At 42.0% G+C, this 13,904-nt stretch overlaps 1 protein-coding gene across 7 annotated transcripts in view; it reads right to left on the bottom strand.

Moving 5' to 3' along the window:
• Positions 1 to 960: 960 nt before the first annotated feature.
• LOC139417254 (acyl-CoA thioesterase 7) overlaps positions 961 to 13,904 on the bottom strand; it is an 80,866-nt gene continuing 67,922 nt past the window's right edge. For all 7 annotated transcript variants that reach the window (XM_071166505.1, XM_071166506.1, XM_071166507.1 and 4 more), the window contains one exon: positions 961 to 1,404. In XM_071166505.1, the coding sequence (XP_071022606.1) occupies positions 1,306 to 1,404 (99 nt within the window). In that variant the 3' untranslated portion in view covers positions 961 to 1,305. The remainder of the gene's footprint in view (positions 1,405 to 13,904) is intronic.

Below are 13,904 nucleotides of genomic sequence, written 5' to 3'. Positions count from 1 at the left end.
GATTTTGACACCCACCATCTCAGAGTGTGCTGAAATTGTTTCTGTAGTTAAAAACAAATAAGATTGTCATTCCTGAAACATTATTTTGTTGAAATATAATTGTATCTTTGGACCATAATGAATTGCTTTTATGCACAACTGGCTTGACCACACAATTTATTTTCATCATGAGCAAAAGCTATTGGCTTTCTACCTAAAGTGGCAAAGAAAATATTGTGATCCATTTAATTGAGACCAGCAAAATTAATATAAGGGTGTGGCAGCAGTAGGAACAGCGGCACCTAGTGGACAAAACCTGTTACTTTCAAACAAATGTATGAAAAAGAATGCAAGAGACTTCAATGGCAGATTTCTCTGAATAGGGGAAAAAAATATCAGATTCACAGGTTACATGGGATGAAGAAGCAATACTCCAAGCCACAGCTTCATACTACTTGTCAGACATAGAGAACTGATACTGTAAACTGGTTGTTGGGGTGGGATTGGCGTGGGGTGTGGGGGGGTCCGTGGGTGGCTTTTTACCATTTTATTGGATTCCTCATGTCTTACTCAATGGTAGGAAGAAGTTTGCTCCAAATCGGATGTTGTGTACTATAATTATTGGATATTATATGAATCCTATCATTAAAAAGGGCCAATTTGGTTGTAATTAGTTAGCTTAATTAGCTCAAATAAAAATGCAACATAATAATGTTGCAAGGAACGCTAATGTTATCTGTTTCTAACTACCAAAACTATTCCTGAACAATCTGAGATGGTGGGTGTCATGTCTTGCTGAAATGACAAGAGAGCGACTGAGTGAGAGAGGGAAGGAGCAGAGTCATAGCCCCCGAGCCAAGGACTGATTTCTGTGTGAACGACAGAATGCATAAAATATGTTTAGTGGATGCCCTCTCAGCCAAGGCAAGCCCGGGCCTAGGACATCAGTGAGCAAGCAAAGGACAGACAGAAACATCTGGCTACCATGTACAGTATTTATTTACTTTAAATGTATTTATCAATGCATATACAGACCCATAACTTTGCACACAGACTGATCGTCGATAGCCTTCTTAAATAAAAATCTTTGACGATAAAATAAAGATACACACGTATCTCCTTTCTTTTACATACACAAATAGACACTTTGGTGTGCAGCAATGAAACTTACATTAAAAAGTCAAGAAGAGTATGATGAATTTTTTCAAGTCATACATTTTTTCAAGTCAGACCCCATCTATTTTAGTTTTAGGTTTAGTAATAAGATAGGGAAGTTTTCCATCTAAGTGCTGTGGGTTGGATGATGGAGTATTCCGGGTTGTGGTGTCATTGTTGGCGCTCCTTGTCTGCCAGTCTCTTTGCCTTATTCTGGAGATATCGCATTTTGCCATCCTCAAAACGCCTCTGCTCCCCATCTCCTTCAAGCTGTGGAAAGAGAAAGGCGGCCATTTTTAGTACAGTTTCACCCAGATCAACATACACATACACACACCGTGTCTTTGAGCCCCATCCACACTCACTTCTGTCAAGTCTTTTACACCCCTGTCGACACTATTGTTGCGTGGGACTATTTTCTTCAGCCGCGCTGCATTTGGCTGCATCATGGGAAGACTTGGTCGCTGGCTGCACAGTGTTAATGAAGCTGCCTGGCAACCTCATGACAACCTCACGACTAACACAACAATTACAGCAGTGTCAAATATCCTTACATGGTACTGTTTCATCGCTAGGATGTTGCTTCCATCCACTCACAGTGTATAGTGACAGGGACACTATCAATATGTGTGCGTGTGTGTGTGTGTGTGTGACCTATTTCCCTGCATTCCCTGTCTGCTGTGAACATACACACCAACAAAACCCAAATCCTGTCACTTCACTCAGGCTGGTGCACAAGGCAAGCCAGGGTGACACATTGATGGATGGATGCACCCATCACACATGCCTCACTCGTACTGAAGCATATTTCCCCAAACATTTCTAGCATGAGTTCCACTGGAATATTGTGTGGCTCTGATGTTATGCTCACTACACATTGGAGCGATTTCAGTATCATTTCTATGTGAAACTGAAGCAATTTCAGTTTGTATAAGCAAGTATAATATCTTCTGATAAGGCTGATAATATGTTGTCTCTCCATGTATCAAAATGTTCTCCCGAGTGGCGCAGCGGTCTAAGGCACTACATCTCAGTGCTAGAGGCATCATTACAGACCCGGGTTGATTTCAGGCTGTATCACAACCGTCTGTAGTTGGAAGTCCCATAGGGCGGCGCACAATTGGCCCAGCGTCGTTAGGGCTTGGCCGGGGTAGGCCGTCATTGTAAATAAGAATGTGTTCTTAACTGACTTTCCTAGTTAAATAACGGCTAAATAAAATAAAATATCAAGTCCACTGGTTGTGTAATGAGTGAGTAATGTTCAATAAAATGGGTGGGTTACTATAAAGTTCATAAAGGTGTTACAGAACGTTCATGTCAGGGGTTATAAACAGTTCTAATAATAAATCATCATGTTTCATCTGTAGAGTGCAAGTTCTGAATGCCTATACGCTGTGCACTTCTTTCAAATTGTATCACCTAACTGTTCATGTCATGACACATAGAATCTCACACTGCAAGCTCCGAATACAAAATCAATTAACAGCCTGAAACAACCAGTTGCAACCATGGCTGTTGGCACACATACAGTGCCTTGCGAAAGTATTCGGCCCCCTTGAACTTTGCGACCTTTTGCCACATTTCAGGCTTCAAACATAAAGATATAAAACTGTATTTTTTTGTGAAGAATCAACAACAAGTGGGACACAATCATGAAGTGGAACGACATTTATTGGATATTTCAAACTTTTTTAACAAATCAAAAACTGAAAAATTGGGCGTGCAAAATTATTCAGCCCCCTTAAGTTAATACTTTGTAGCGCCACCTTTTGCTGCGATTACAGCTGTAAGTCGCTTGGGGTATGTCTCTATCAGTTTTGCACATCGAAAGACTGAAATTTTTTCCCATTCCTCCTTGCAAAACAGCTCGAGCTCAGTGAGGTTGGATGGAGAGCATTTGTGAACAGCAGTTTTCAGTTCTTTCGACAGATTCTCGATCGGATTCAGGTCTGGACTTTGACTTGGCCATTCTAACACCTGGATATGTTTATTTTTGAACCATTCCATTGTAGATTTTGCTTTATGTTTTGGATCATTGTCTTGTTGGAAGACAAATCTCCATCCCAGTCTCAGGTCTTTTGCAGACTCCATCAGGTTTTCTTCCAGAATGGTCCTGTATTTGGCTCCATCCATCTTCCCATCAATTTTAACCATCTTCCCTGTCCCTGCTGAAGAAAAGCAGGCCCAAACCATGATGCTGCCACCACCATGTTTGACAGTGGGGATGGTGTGTTCAGCTGTGTTGCTTTTACGCCAAACATAACGTTTTGCATTGTTGCCAAAAAGTTCAATTTTGGTTTCATCTGACCAGAGCACCTTCTTCCACATGTTTGGTGTGTCGCCCAGGTGGCTTGTGGCAAACTTTAAACGACACTTTTTATGGATATCTTTAAGAAATGGCTTTCTTCTTGCCACTCTTCCATAAAGGCCAGATTTGTGCAATATACGACTGATTGTTGTCCTATGGACAGAGTCTCCCACCTCAGCTGTAGATCTCTGCAGTTCATCCAGAGTGATATGGGCCTCTTGGCTGCATCTCTGATCAGTCTTCTCCTTGTATGAGCTGAAAGTTTAGAGGGACGGCCAGGTCTTGGTAGATTTGCAGTGGTCTGATACTCCTTCCATTTCAATATTATCGCTTGCACAGTGCTCCTTGGGATGTTTAAAGCTTGGGAAATCTTTTTGTATCCAAATCCGGCTTTAAACTTCTTCACAACAGTATCTCGGACCTGCCTGGTGTGTTCCTTGTTCTTCATGATGCTCTCTGCGCTTTTAACGGACCTCTGAGACTATCACAGTGCAGGTGCATTTATACGGAGACTTGATTACACACAGGTGGATTGTATTTATCATCATTAGTCATTTAGGTCAACATTGAATCATTCAGAGATCCTCACTGAACTTCTGGAGAGAGTTTGCTGCACTGAAAGTAAAGGGGCTGAATAATTTTGCACGCACAATTTTTCAGTTTTTGATTTGTTAAAAAAGTTAGAAATATCCAATAAATGTCGTTCTACTTCATGATTGTGTCCCACTTGTTGTTGATTCTTCACAAAAAAATACAGTTTTATATCTTTATGTTTGAAGCCTGAAATGTGGCAAAAGGTCGCAAATTTCAAGGGGGCCGAATACTTTCGCAAGGCACTGTACATGCATGCACAAACGCGTACACGCATGCACAAACTCATGCACACAAACACACACACATAGACACACACAAACATACCGTGGGCAAAACTGTGCAATTTACCATGACTCTGCATATTTGTGCACCTGTTGACAGATGGCACCTCAACCTTATGGCACACCGTGGATTCACTACATCCAGCTACAGGGTCCTTAGCCATGACAAACCCATCTTCACATAACTATTAATCAGTGGGTGGCGGTGGCCCAGTGGTCAAAGCCGCTGCCCCTGGAACTTATGAATCAGGGCTCACATCACACGGGTTCAAAGCCAACCCATGGCTTTTATTGTACACTTCCTCCTCCTACTTACCTACCTATCAAATTTAAATGTAAGTGTCTAACTGGTAAGAACACCTTTTGATATACATGATATATATGAGTGGAACAAACTACCACAGCAACTCAAAGCAACGCAGGCCATAACTTCATTTAAAAAGAATGTCAAAAGCTGGCTAATGATCGAGCAATAGAAAACAACTGTTGATGTCTGTATACAACGCTCCAGGCTATGACAATGTCTTCCTGTTCTTTGTTTTGTTATGTGTTACACAGTACCAGTCAAAAGTTTGGACACACCTACTCATTCAAGGGTTTTTCTATATTTTTACTATTTTCTACATTGTAGAATAATAGTGAAGACATCAAAACTATGAAATAACACATATGGAATCAAGTTGTAACCAGAAAAGCGTTAAACAAATCTAAATATATTATATATTTGAGATTCTTCAAAGTAGCCACCCTTTGCCTTGATGACAGCTTTGCACATTCTTGGCATTCTCTCAACCAGCTTAATGAATGGGATGCATTTCAATTAACAGGTGTGCCTTGTTAAAAGTTAAGTTGTGGAATTTCTTTCCTTCTTAATGCGTTTGAGCCAATCAGTGTTGTGACAAGGTAGGGGTGGTATACATAAGATAGCCCTATTTGGTAAAAGACCAAGTCCATATTATGGCAAGAACCGCTCAAATAAGCAAAGAGAAATGACAGTCCATCATTACTTTCAGACATGAAGGTCAGTCAATCCAGAACATTTCAAGAACTTTGAAAGTTTCCTCAAGTGCAGTTGCAAAAACCAACAAGCGCTATGATGAAACTGGCTCTCATGAGGACCGTCACAGGAAAGGAAGACCCAGAGTTACCTCTGCTGCAGAGGATAAGTTAATTAGAGTTACCAGCCTCAGAAATTGCAGCCCAAATAAATGCTTCACAGACTTCAAGTAACAGACACATCTCAACATCAACTGTTCAGAGGAGACTGCGTGAATCAGGCCTTTGTCGTCGAATTGCTGCAAAAAAAACACTACTAAAGGACACCAATAATAAGAGACTTGCTTGGACCAAGAAACACGAGCAATGGACATTAGACCTGTGGAAATCTGTCCTTTTGGTCTGATGAGGCCAAATTTTTTATTTTTGGTTCCAACCGTTGTGTCTTTGTGAGACGCAGAGTAGGTGAACGGATTATCTCTGCATGTGTGGTTCCCACCATGAATGGAGGAGGAGTGATTGTGTGGAGGTGCTTTGCTTGTGGCTGTCTGTAATTTATTTAGAATTCAAGGTGCACTTAACCAGCATGGCTACCACAGCATTCTGCAGCGATACGCCATCCCATCTGGTTTGCACTTAGTGGTACCATATATATCATTTATTTCTTCAACAGGACAATGACCCAACACACCTCCAGGCTGTGTAAGGGCTATTTGACCAAGAAGGAGAGTGATGGAGTGATGCATCAGATGACCTGGCCTCCACAATCACCCAACCTCAACCCAATTGAAATGGTTTGGGATGAGTTGGACCGCAGAGTGAAGGAAAAGCAGCCAACAAGTGGTCAGCATATGTGGGAACTCCTTCAAGACTGTTGGAAAAGCATTCCAAGAGTGTGCAAAGCTGTCATCAAGGCAAAGGGTGGCTACTTTGAAGAATCTTTGTTTAACACTTTTTTGGTTACTACTTGATTCAATATGTGTTATTTCATAGTTTTGATGTCTTCACTATTATTCTACAATAGTAAAAAATAAAGAAAAACCCTTGAATGAGTAGGTGTGTCCAAACCTTTGACTGGTACTGTATAACACATAACAAAACAAAGAACAGGAAGACATTGTCATAGCCTGGAGCATTGTATACAGACATCAACAGTTGTTTTCTATTGCTGTGAGTAGGTGTATCCAAAATTTTGACTGGTCCCGACCGTTGTATAAATAAGTGGACCAAGGCACAGCGTGAGTAGAGTTCCACATTTTATTAATAGTGAAACTTCCAAAAACAACAAAGATAAAACGATCGTGCAATACGTAGCGCACATAGGCACTAATACGAAACAATATCCCACATCGTAGGTGGGAAAAAGGACAAACTAAGTATGATCCCCAATTAGAGGCAACGATAATCAGCTGCCTCCAATTGGGAACCATACTCACACACAAACATAGAAACACAATACCTAGAACCCCCCTAGTCACGCCCTGACCTAAAACACCATAGAGAACCCCGAGGGCTCTCTATGGTCAGGGTGTGACAGGTACTGTATGTGTAATTATCCGCCGCCATTGTTGCAACCCCTATTACCATTCTGTTCAACCTCTCTTTCGTATCGTCCAAGATCCCTAAAGATTGGAAAGCTGCCGTGGTCATCCTCCTCTTCAAAGGGGGTGACACTCTAGACCCAAACTGTTACAGACCTATATCCATCCTGCCCTGCCTTTCTAAAGTCTTTGAAAGCCCAGTTAACAAACAGATAATGACCATTTCGATTCCCACCGTACCTTCTCAGCTGTGCAATCAGGTTTCCGAGCTGGTCACGGGTGCACCTCAGCCACGTTCAAGGCACTAAACAATATCATAACTGCCATCGATAAAAGACAGTACTGTGCAGCCGTCTTCGTCGACCTGGCCAAGGCTTTCAACTCTGTCAATCACCGTATTCTTATCGGCAGACTCAACAGCCGTGGTTTCTCAAATGACTGCCTCGCCTGATTCACCAACTACTTCTCAGATAGATTTCAGTCGGTCAATTGTGTGTCAGTGTGCCTGTTGTCCGGACCTCTGGTAGTCTCTATGGGGGTACCACAGGGTTCAATTCTCGGGCCGACTCTTTTCTCTGTATATATCGATGTCGCTCTTGCTGCGGATGATTCCCTGAGCCACCTCTACGCAGACGACACCATTCTGCAAACATCTGGCCTTTCTTTGGACACTGTCTTAACAAACCTCCAAGCGAGCTTCAATGCCATACAACACGCCTTCCGTAGCCTCCAACTGGTCTTAAACGCTAGTAAAACTAAATGCATGCTTCTGAACCGATTGCATCCCACACTCGCCCACCCAACTAGCATCACTACTCTGGACGGTTCTGACTTAGAATACGTGGACAACTACAAATACCTAGCTAGACTGTAAACTCTCCTTCCAGACTCATATTAAACATCTCCAATCCAAAATTAAATCTAGAATCGGCTTCCTATTTCGCAACAAAGCCACCTTCACTCACGCTGCCAAACATACCCTCGTAACACTGACTATCCTACCGATCCTCGACTTTAGCGATGTCATTTACAAAATATGCCTCCAACACTCTACTCAGCAAACTGGATGCAGATAAATCACAGTTCCATCCGTTTTGTCACCAAAGCCCCATATACAACCCACCACTGCGACCTGTATGCTCTCGTCGGCTGGCCCTCGCTTCATATTCGTCGCCAGACCCACTGACTCCAGGTCATTTATAAGTCTCTGCTAGGTAAAGGTTGCCTTATCTCAGCTCACTGGTCACCATAACAACACCCACCCGTAGCACGCACTCCAGCAGGTACAGTGGGGCAAAAAAGTATTTAGTCAGCCAACAATTGTGCAAGTTCTTCCACTTAAAAAGATGAGAGAGGCCTGTATTTTTCATCATAGGTACACTTCAACTATGACAGACAAAATGAGAAAAAAAATCCAGAAAATCACATTGTAGGATTTTTTATGAATTTATTTGCAAATTATGGTGGAAAATAAGTATTTGGTCAATAACAAAAGTTTATCTCAATACTTTGTTATATACCCTTTGTTGGCAATGACAGAGGCCAAACGTTTTCTGTAAGTCTTCACAAGGTTTTCACACACTGTTGCTGGTATTTTGGCCCATTCCTCCATGCAGATCTCTTCTAGAGCAGTGATGTTTTGGGGCTGTTGCTGGGCAACAAGGACTTTCAACTCCCTCCAAAGATTTTCTATGGGGTTGAGATCTGGAGACTGGCTAGGCCACTCCAGGACCTTGAAATGCTTCTTACGAAGCCACTCCTTCGTTTCCCGGGCAGTGTGTTTGGGATCATTGTCATGCTGAAAGACCCAGCCACGTTTCATCTTCAATGCCCTTGCTGATGGAAGGAGGTTTTCACTCAAAATCTCACGATACATGGCCCCATTCATTCTTTCCTTTACACGGATCAGTCGTCCTGGTCCCTTTGCAGAAAAACAGCCCCAAAGCATGATGTTTCCACCCCCATGCTTCACAGTAGGTATGGTGTTCTTTGGATGCAACTCAGCTTTCTTTGTCCTCCAAACACGACGAGTTGAGTTTTTACCAAAAAGTTATATTTTGGTTTCATCTGACCATATGACATTCTCCCAATCTTCTGCTGGATTATCCAAATGCTCTCTAGCAAACTTCAGACGGGCCTGGACATGTACTGGCTTAAGCAGGGGGACACGTCTGGCACTGCAGGATTTGAGTCCCTGGCGGCGTAGTGTGTTACTGATGGTAGGCTTTGTTACTTTGGTCCCAGCTCTCTGCAGGTCATTCACTAGGTCCCCCCGTGTGGTTCTGGGATTTTTGCTCACCGTTCTTGTGATCATTTTGACCCCACGGGGTGAGATCTTGCGTGGAGCCCCAGATCGAGGGAGATTATCAGTGGTCTTGCATGTCTTCTGTTTCCTAATAATTGCTCCCACAGTTGATTTCTTCAAACCAAGCTGCTTACCTATTGCAGATTCAGTCTTCCCAGCCTGGTGCAGGTCTACAATTTTGTTTCTGGTGTCCTTTGACAGCTCTTTGGTCTTGGCCATAGTGGAGTTTGGAGTGTGACTGTTTGAGGTTGTGGACAGGTGTCTTTTATACTGATAACAACGAAGGAGTGGCTTCGTAAGAAGCATTTCAAGGTCCTGGAGTGGCCTAGCCAGTCCCCAGATCTCAACCCCATAGAAAATCTTTGGAGGGAGTTGAAAGTCCTTGTTGCCCAGCAACAGCCCCAAAACATCACTGCTCTAGAAGAGATCTGCATGGAGGAATGGGCCAAAATACCAGCAACAGTGTGTGAAAACCTTGTGAAGACTTACAGAAAACGTTTGACCTCTGTCATTGCCAACAAAGGGTATATAACAAAGTATTGAGATAAACTTTTGTTATTGACCAAATACTTATTTTCCACCATAATTTGCAAATAAATTCATAAAAAATCCTACAATGTGATTTTCTGGATTTTTTTTCTCATTTTGTCTGTCATAGTTGAAGTGTACCTATGATGAAAATTACAGGCCTCTATCATCTTTTTAAGTGGGAGAACTTGCACAATTGGTGGCTGACTAAATACTTTTTTGCCCCACTGTATATAGCGTCACGTTCGGTTTGTTATTCTTGTTAGTTTGTTCTTCGTTAATAAAAGAAGGATGTATTCAAATCACGCTGCGCCTTGGTCTCCTCACTATGATGAACGTGGCACACAGGTGGTTGTATTTTGTTTTAAATTGTGAAATAAATCCGTCTATCTATGAGAATATACCAAAAATATGTAGCTCAAGGGTTCTCAACCCTTTCCTTTCTGATGCCCACTGAGATCCGACAATATTATTATTATACATACAATAATATTATTTCGAAAAATCTGGGTTGTCTTTAAATCAGGGATAATATTGGTATTCTTTAAAAAAACACGATTGGCCGATTGCAGCCATTGGTGGCCAACGTATTTTCTCCAGGTGATCTCTCGTTAAACCATATGAGCTCAAATCCCCCGCACAGCTGATCACAATTGAAACCATTACTGATCACTGTACTACTGCTCTCTAAAGCTTTTATCTGTGTTAACTTCTACTCCTGCTTTCCTCCAAAATCTTTCAAGAGTTTTCAACCTCCACAGGATTTTATTATCTCTGGTATAAATTAAACCTACTCATTGAGCCAGACTAATGTCACGTCCTGACTTTAGTTCCTTTTGTATGTCTCTATTTTAGTTTGTTCAAGGCGTGAGTTGGGGTGGGCATTCTATGTTTTGTTCTTGTGTTTATATTTCTATGTGTTTGGCCTGGTATGGTTCCCAATCAGAGGCAGCTGTCAATCGTTGTCTCTGATTGAGAACCATACTTAGGTAGCCTGTTTTCCCACTTTTGTTTGTGGGTGGTTATTTTCCGTTTCAGTGTTTTCACCATACGGGACTGTTTCGGTTTCTCTTTATTCTCTTGTTCGTTTGTATTCAGTGTATTAAAGTTATCATGGACACGTACCACGCTGCGTTTTGGTCTACTCCTTCTTCCACCAACTAAAATCGTTACAACTAAGCATAGATTTAACCATTCGACAATCATTCTGTGCAACTGAAATCAAATTTACCCTACACATTTAATGAATGGAAAACTCATGTTGGTGTACTTACTTTTTAATTTACGCAATTAACATAATCCATAAATAGAAATGTGTCTTACCATTTACATGTACCTACACTTCTAGATTATTTCACACGACTACTGCACCACACACACTGCAAAGGTGAATTTGTATTGCAATAAAGAGGAAAACATGATCCTATATTAGCCAGCAGTTAGTGTAACATGGACATGGTGCATGTCTAAAGCACTCTCTACAACACTGAGGCCATCTGACAGCTAAAATAAACATTTGTCTTTGCCTCAGCTGTTTTTTCTTCCAAAGGATGACATCATGTGACCTTGAAGGAACTCCTTCCTGGGTCACTGGCTGTCCTGTTGCTCTGGGCATTGGATATGTGTGTATATGTGTGTGTGTGTGTGTGTGTGTGTGTGTGTGGAGGGGGAGGGGGGGGGGCAGAGGGCACTAAACAGTTCCTGTCTTGAACAAATTGAATTAAGCTGAAGGGGCAGAGGCTGTGTAGTCAGAGAGACTGCATGGCACACAGCCCAGCTGATTAGGTACTAACAGTTAAGGCAGGGAGGACTTTGGGAATATAACAAACACAACCTTTTGTCAAGACGATGGCTCACCACACATACACATACACCTGGTCCTGTGTGGCTCAGTTAGTAAGTGCATAGCATGGGCAAAAAAGAGATTGTGGGTTCAATCCCCCAAGGCATCACATACACAAGCTAATAATGTATGAACTCACTCTACAGTAAGGTGTTTCTGATAAGAACGTCTGAGAAGTGGTATATCTTATACACCACATGTCTTCTTGTTATTTGTATTATCTTAAAGCTGTTTGCATGCAGCGGAGGATACAACACTGCACTGTAATATCTCTACCCCTCGCTCTCTCTCTCTCATCTCTCTCTTCTTCCCTCTCCCTCTCTCTCACGCTCCCTCTCTCTCTCTCCCTCTACCTCTTCTCTCTCTCTCTTTCTCTCTCTCCCTCTCTCTCTTCCTCCCCCTCTCTCTCTCCCTCTCTCTCTTGCTCTCTCTCTTGCTCTCTCTCCCTCTCTCTCTCTCTCCCTCGCTCCCTCTTTCTGGGTTTTATGTCTAATTACACACGTAACAAAGGACACTGCAGTTCACAACAAGTATAATGTGGCATTTTGTCTAATGGGAGAAGCCAATTAAAATCTAGATCTGACGGTTGTTAATGTACAAGGTAGCTCATAACAGTCCGTGTGAAATGTGTCTCGCTATTGTTTTGTCATCGGTGGGGAAATGATTATGGAGAGGATGGGAAACTGAGGTGTGAGTGTGTGTGAGACAGGGACAGAGAGAGAGAGAGAGTGTGTGTGTGTGTACATGTTAAACTTTGATTTGATTTGACATGCATCATCGTCCATGTGTGTGTGTGTGCATGTCTATGTGAGTGTGTGTGTGCGTGCATGTGTTTGTGCACCCATTGATGTTCATTTGCATAACTACATGAGACACGCCAGTGCTCGGCTAAATATCCTTTCTGTGTCTCTGCATCGTTTGGTATTCCCTCTGTGGCTTTGTCCTAATCACCAATGATAACGCTGCACCACCATCTCCTTCTACTGTTTAACCCCCCACACATGTAGATGTCACGATTAGAAAATTATTCAGTCACAACAATCCCCTTTATAACGTTCAAGCGGCATTTCCCATATATTTCAGATTATATTCATCTGTTTTATGAACGCTTATGACGGACAGCAATCTGGTCTGGTAGTAAAAGGAGTGGTAAACTGCTAAATGAATGCTGATTGGCTGACAGCCGTGGTATATCAGACCGTATACTACGGGTATGACAAAACATTTATTTTTACTGCTCTAATTACGTTGGGAACCAGTTTATAATAGCAATAAGGCACCTCTAGGATGTGTGGTATATGGCCAATATACCACGGCTAAGGGCTGTATCCAGGCACTCCGCGTGGCGCCGTGCCTAAGAACAGCCCTTAGCCGTGGTATATTGGCCATATATCACACCCTCTCTGGCCTTATTGCTTAACTATATTCATGTTTTTATTGGACAGACCAAACCACTACTGTGTTGTGGTTTGTATCTTTGTTTAAGGCAATCAATACACATCAAGGTTAAATCAAATCAAAAATCAGATCTGGGTTCAAATATGATTTGAAATAATTTCAAATACAGTGCCTGAGTGAGCTCGCCTGGCTTAATGAAGGTCTGTTACACATATATTTCACACCTTCTCAGATTATTTCATAAAATACCCCGACTTTTGAAAGAGAACAGGATTCTTTAACAACATCCCTGAATTTTAGACAGTGCTCTCCTCAGCTACGAACTCCAAATACAGGACTATGTGGTCAGCCACAATATCTCCCCTTTGTCTTGTTGTTCCTTAACTGCCCACGTAGCTGCGCTCATTGAATTTCAATGGCTTCTCAAATCAGCCTCAATACACCATGTTCAGTCAGTTGGAAGCGCTAGACGCGCGGTTCCATTTTACTAGCGCTGCGGGACTTCTTCCCTCTCCCTCTAACTGACCGCTTTCAAATCAGTTTCCTTCCTTTCAGTTTCCACCCCCCCCCCATCAAATCTGTCGCCTCTGAAGTCTCACTTGCAATAGCAAACAAAGAGAATGCTATTCACTGTGAAAAAGCTTATTGCATTGTCCCAAAACAACAATTTACATATTAACCGAAAACAACTACATCGCATGATGCACAATTCAGTGGTCCACTCACCTCCCTTTTTTGCAGGACCCAGAAATTTTTGTTTCAACAGTAGACTTTAAAAATGAGTTCACTACAATATACAGTACACCTTACCCAAGTACATTTAAACCGTTTTTCACAATTCCTGACATCTAATCCTAGTGAAAATTCCCTGTCTTAGGTCAGTTAGGATCACCAGTTTATTTTAAGAATGTGAAATGTCAGAATAATAGTAGAGAGAATGATTTATTTCAGCTTTTATTTCTTTCATCACATTCCC

The sequence above is a fragment of the Oncorhynchus clarkii genome, chromosome 9 (assembly GCF_045791955.1).
Source record: "Oncorhynchus clarkii lewisi isolate Uvic-CL-2024 chromosome 9, UVic_Ocla_1.0, whole genome shotgun sequence".
Classification (NCBI taxonomy): Eukaryota; Metazoa; Chordata; class Actinopteri; order Salmoniformes; family Salmonidae; genus Oncorhynchus; species Oncorhynchus clarkii.
Note: the sequence above shows the minus strand (reverse complement) of the source record. Positions and strands in the feature narration are given on the sequence as shown.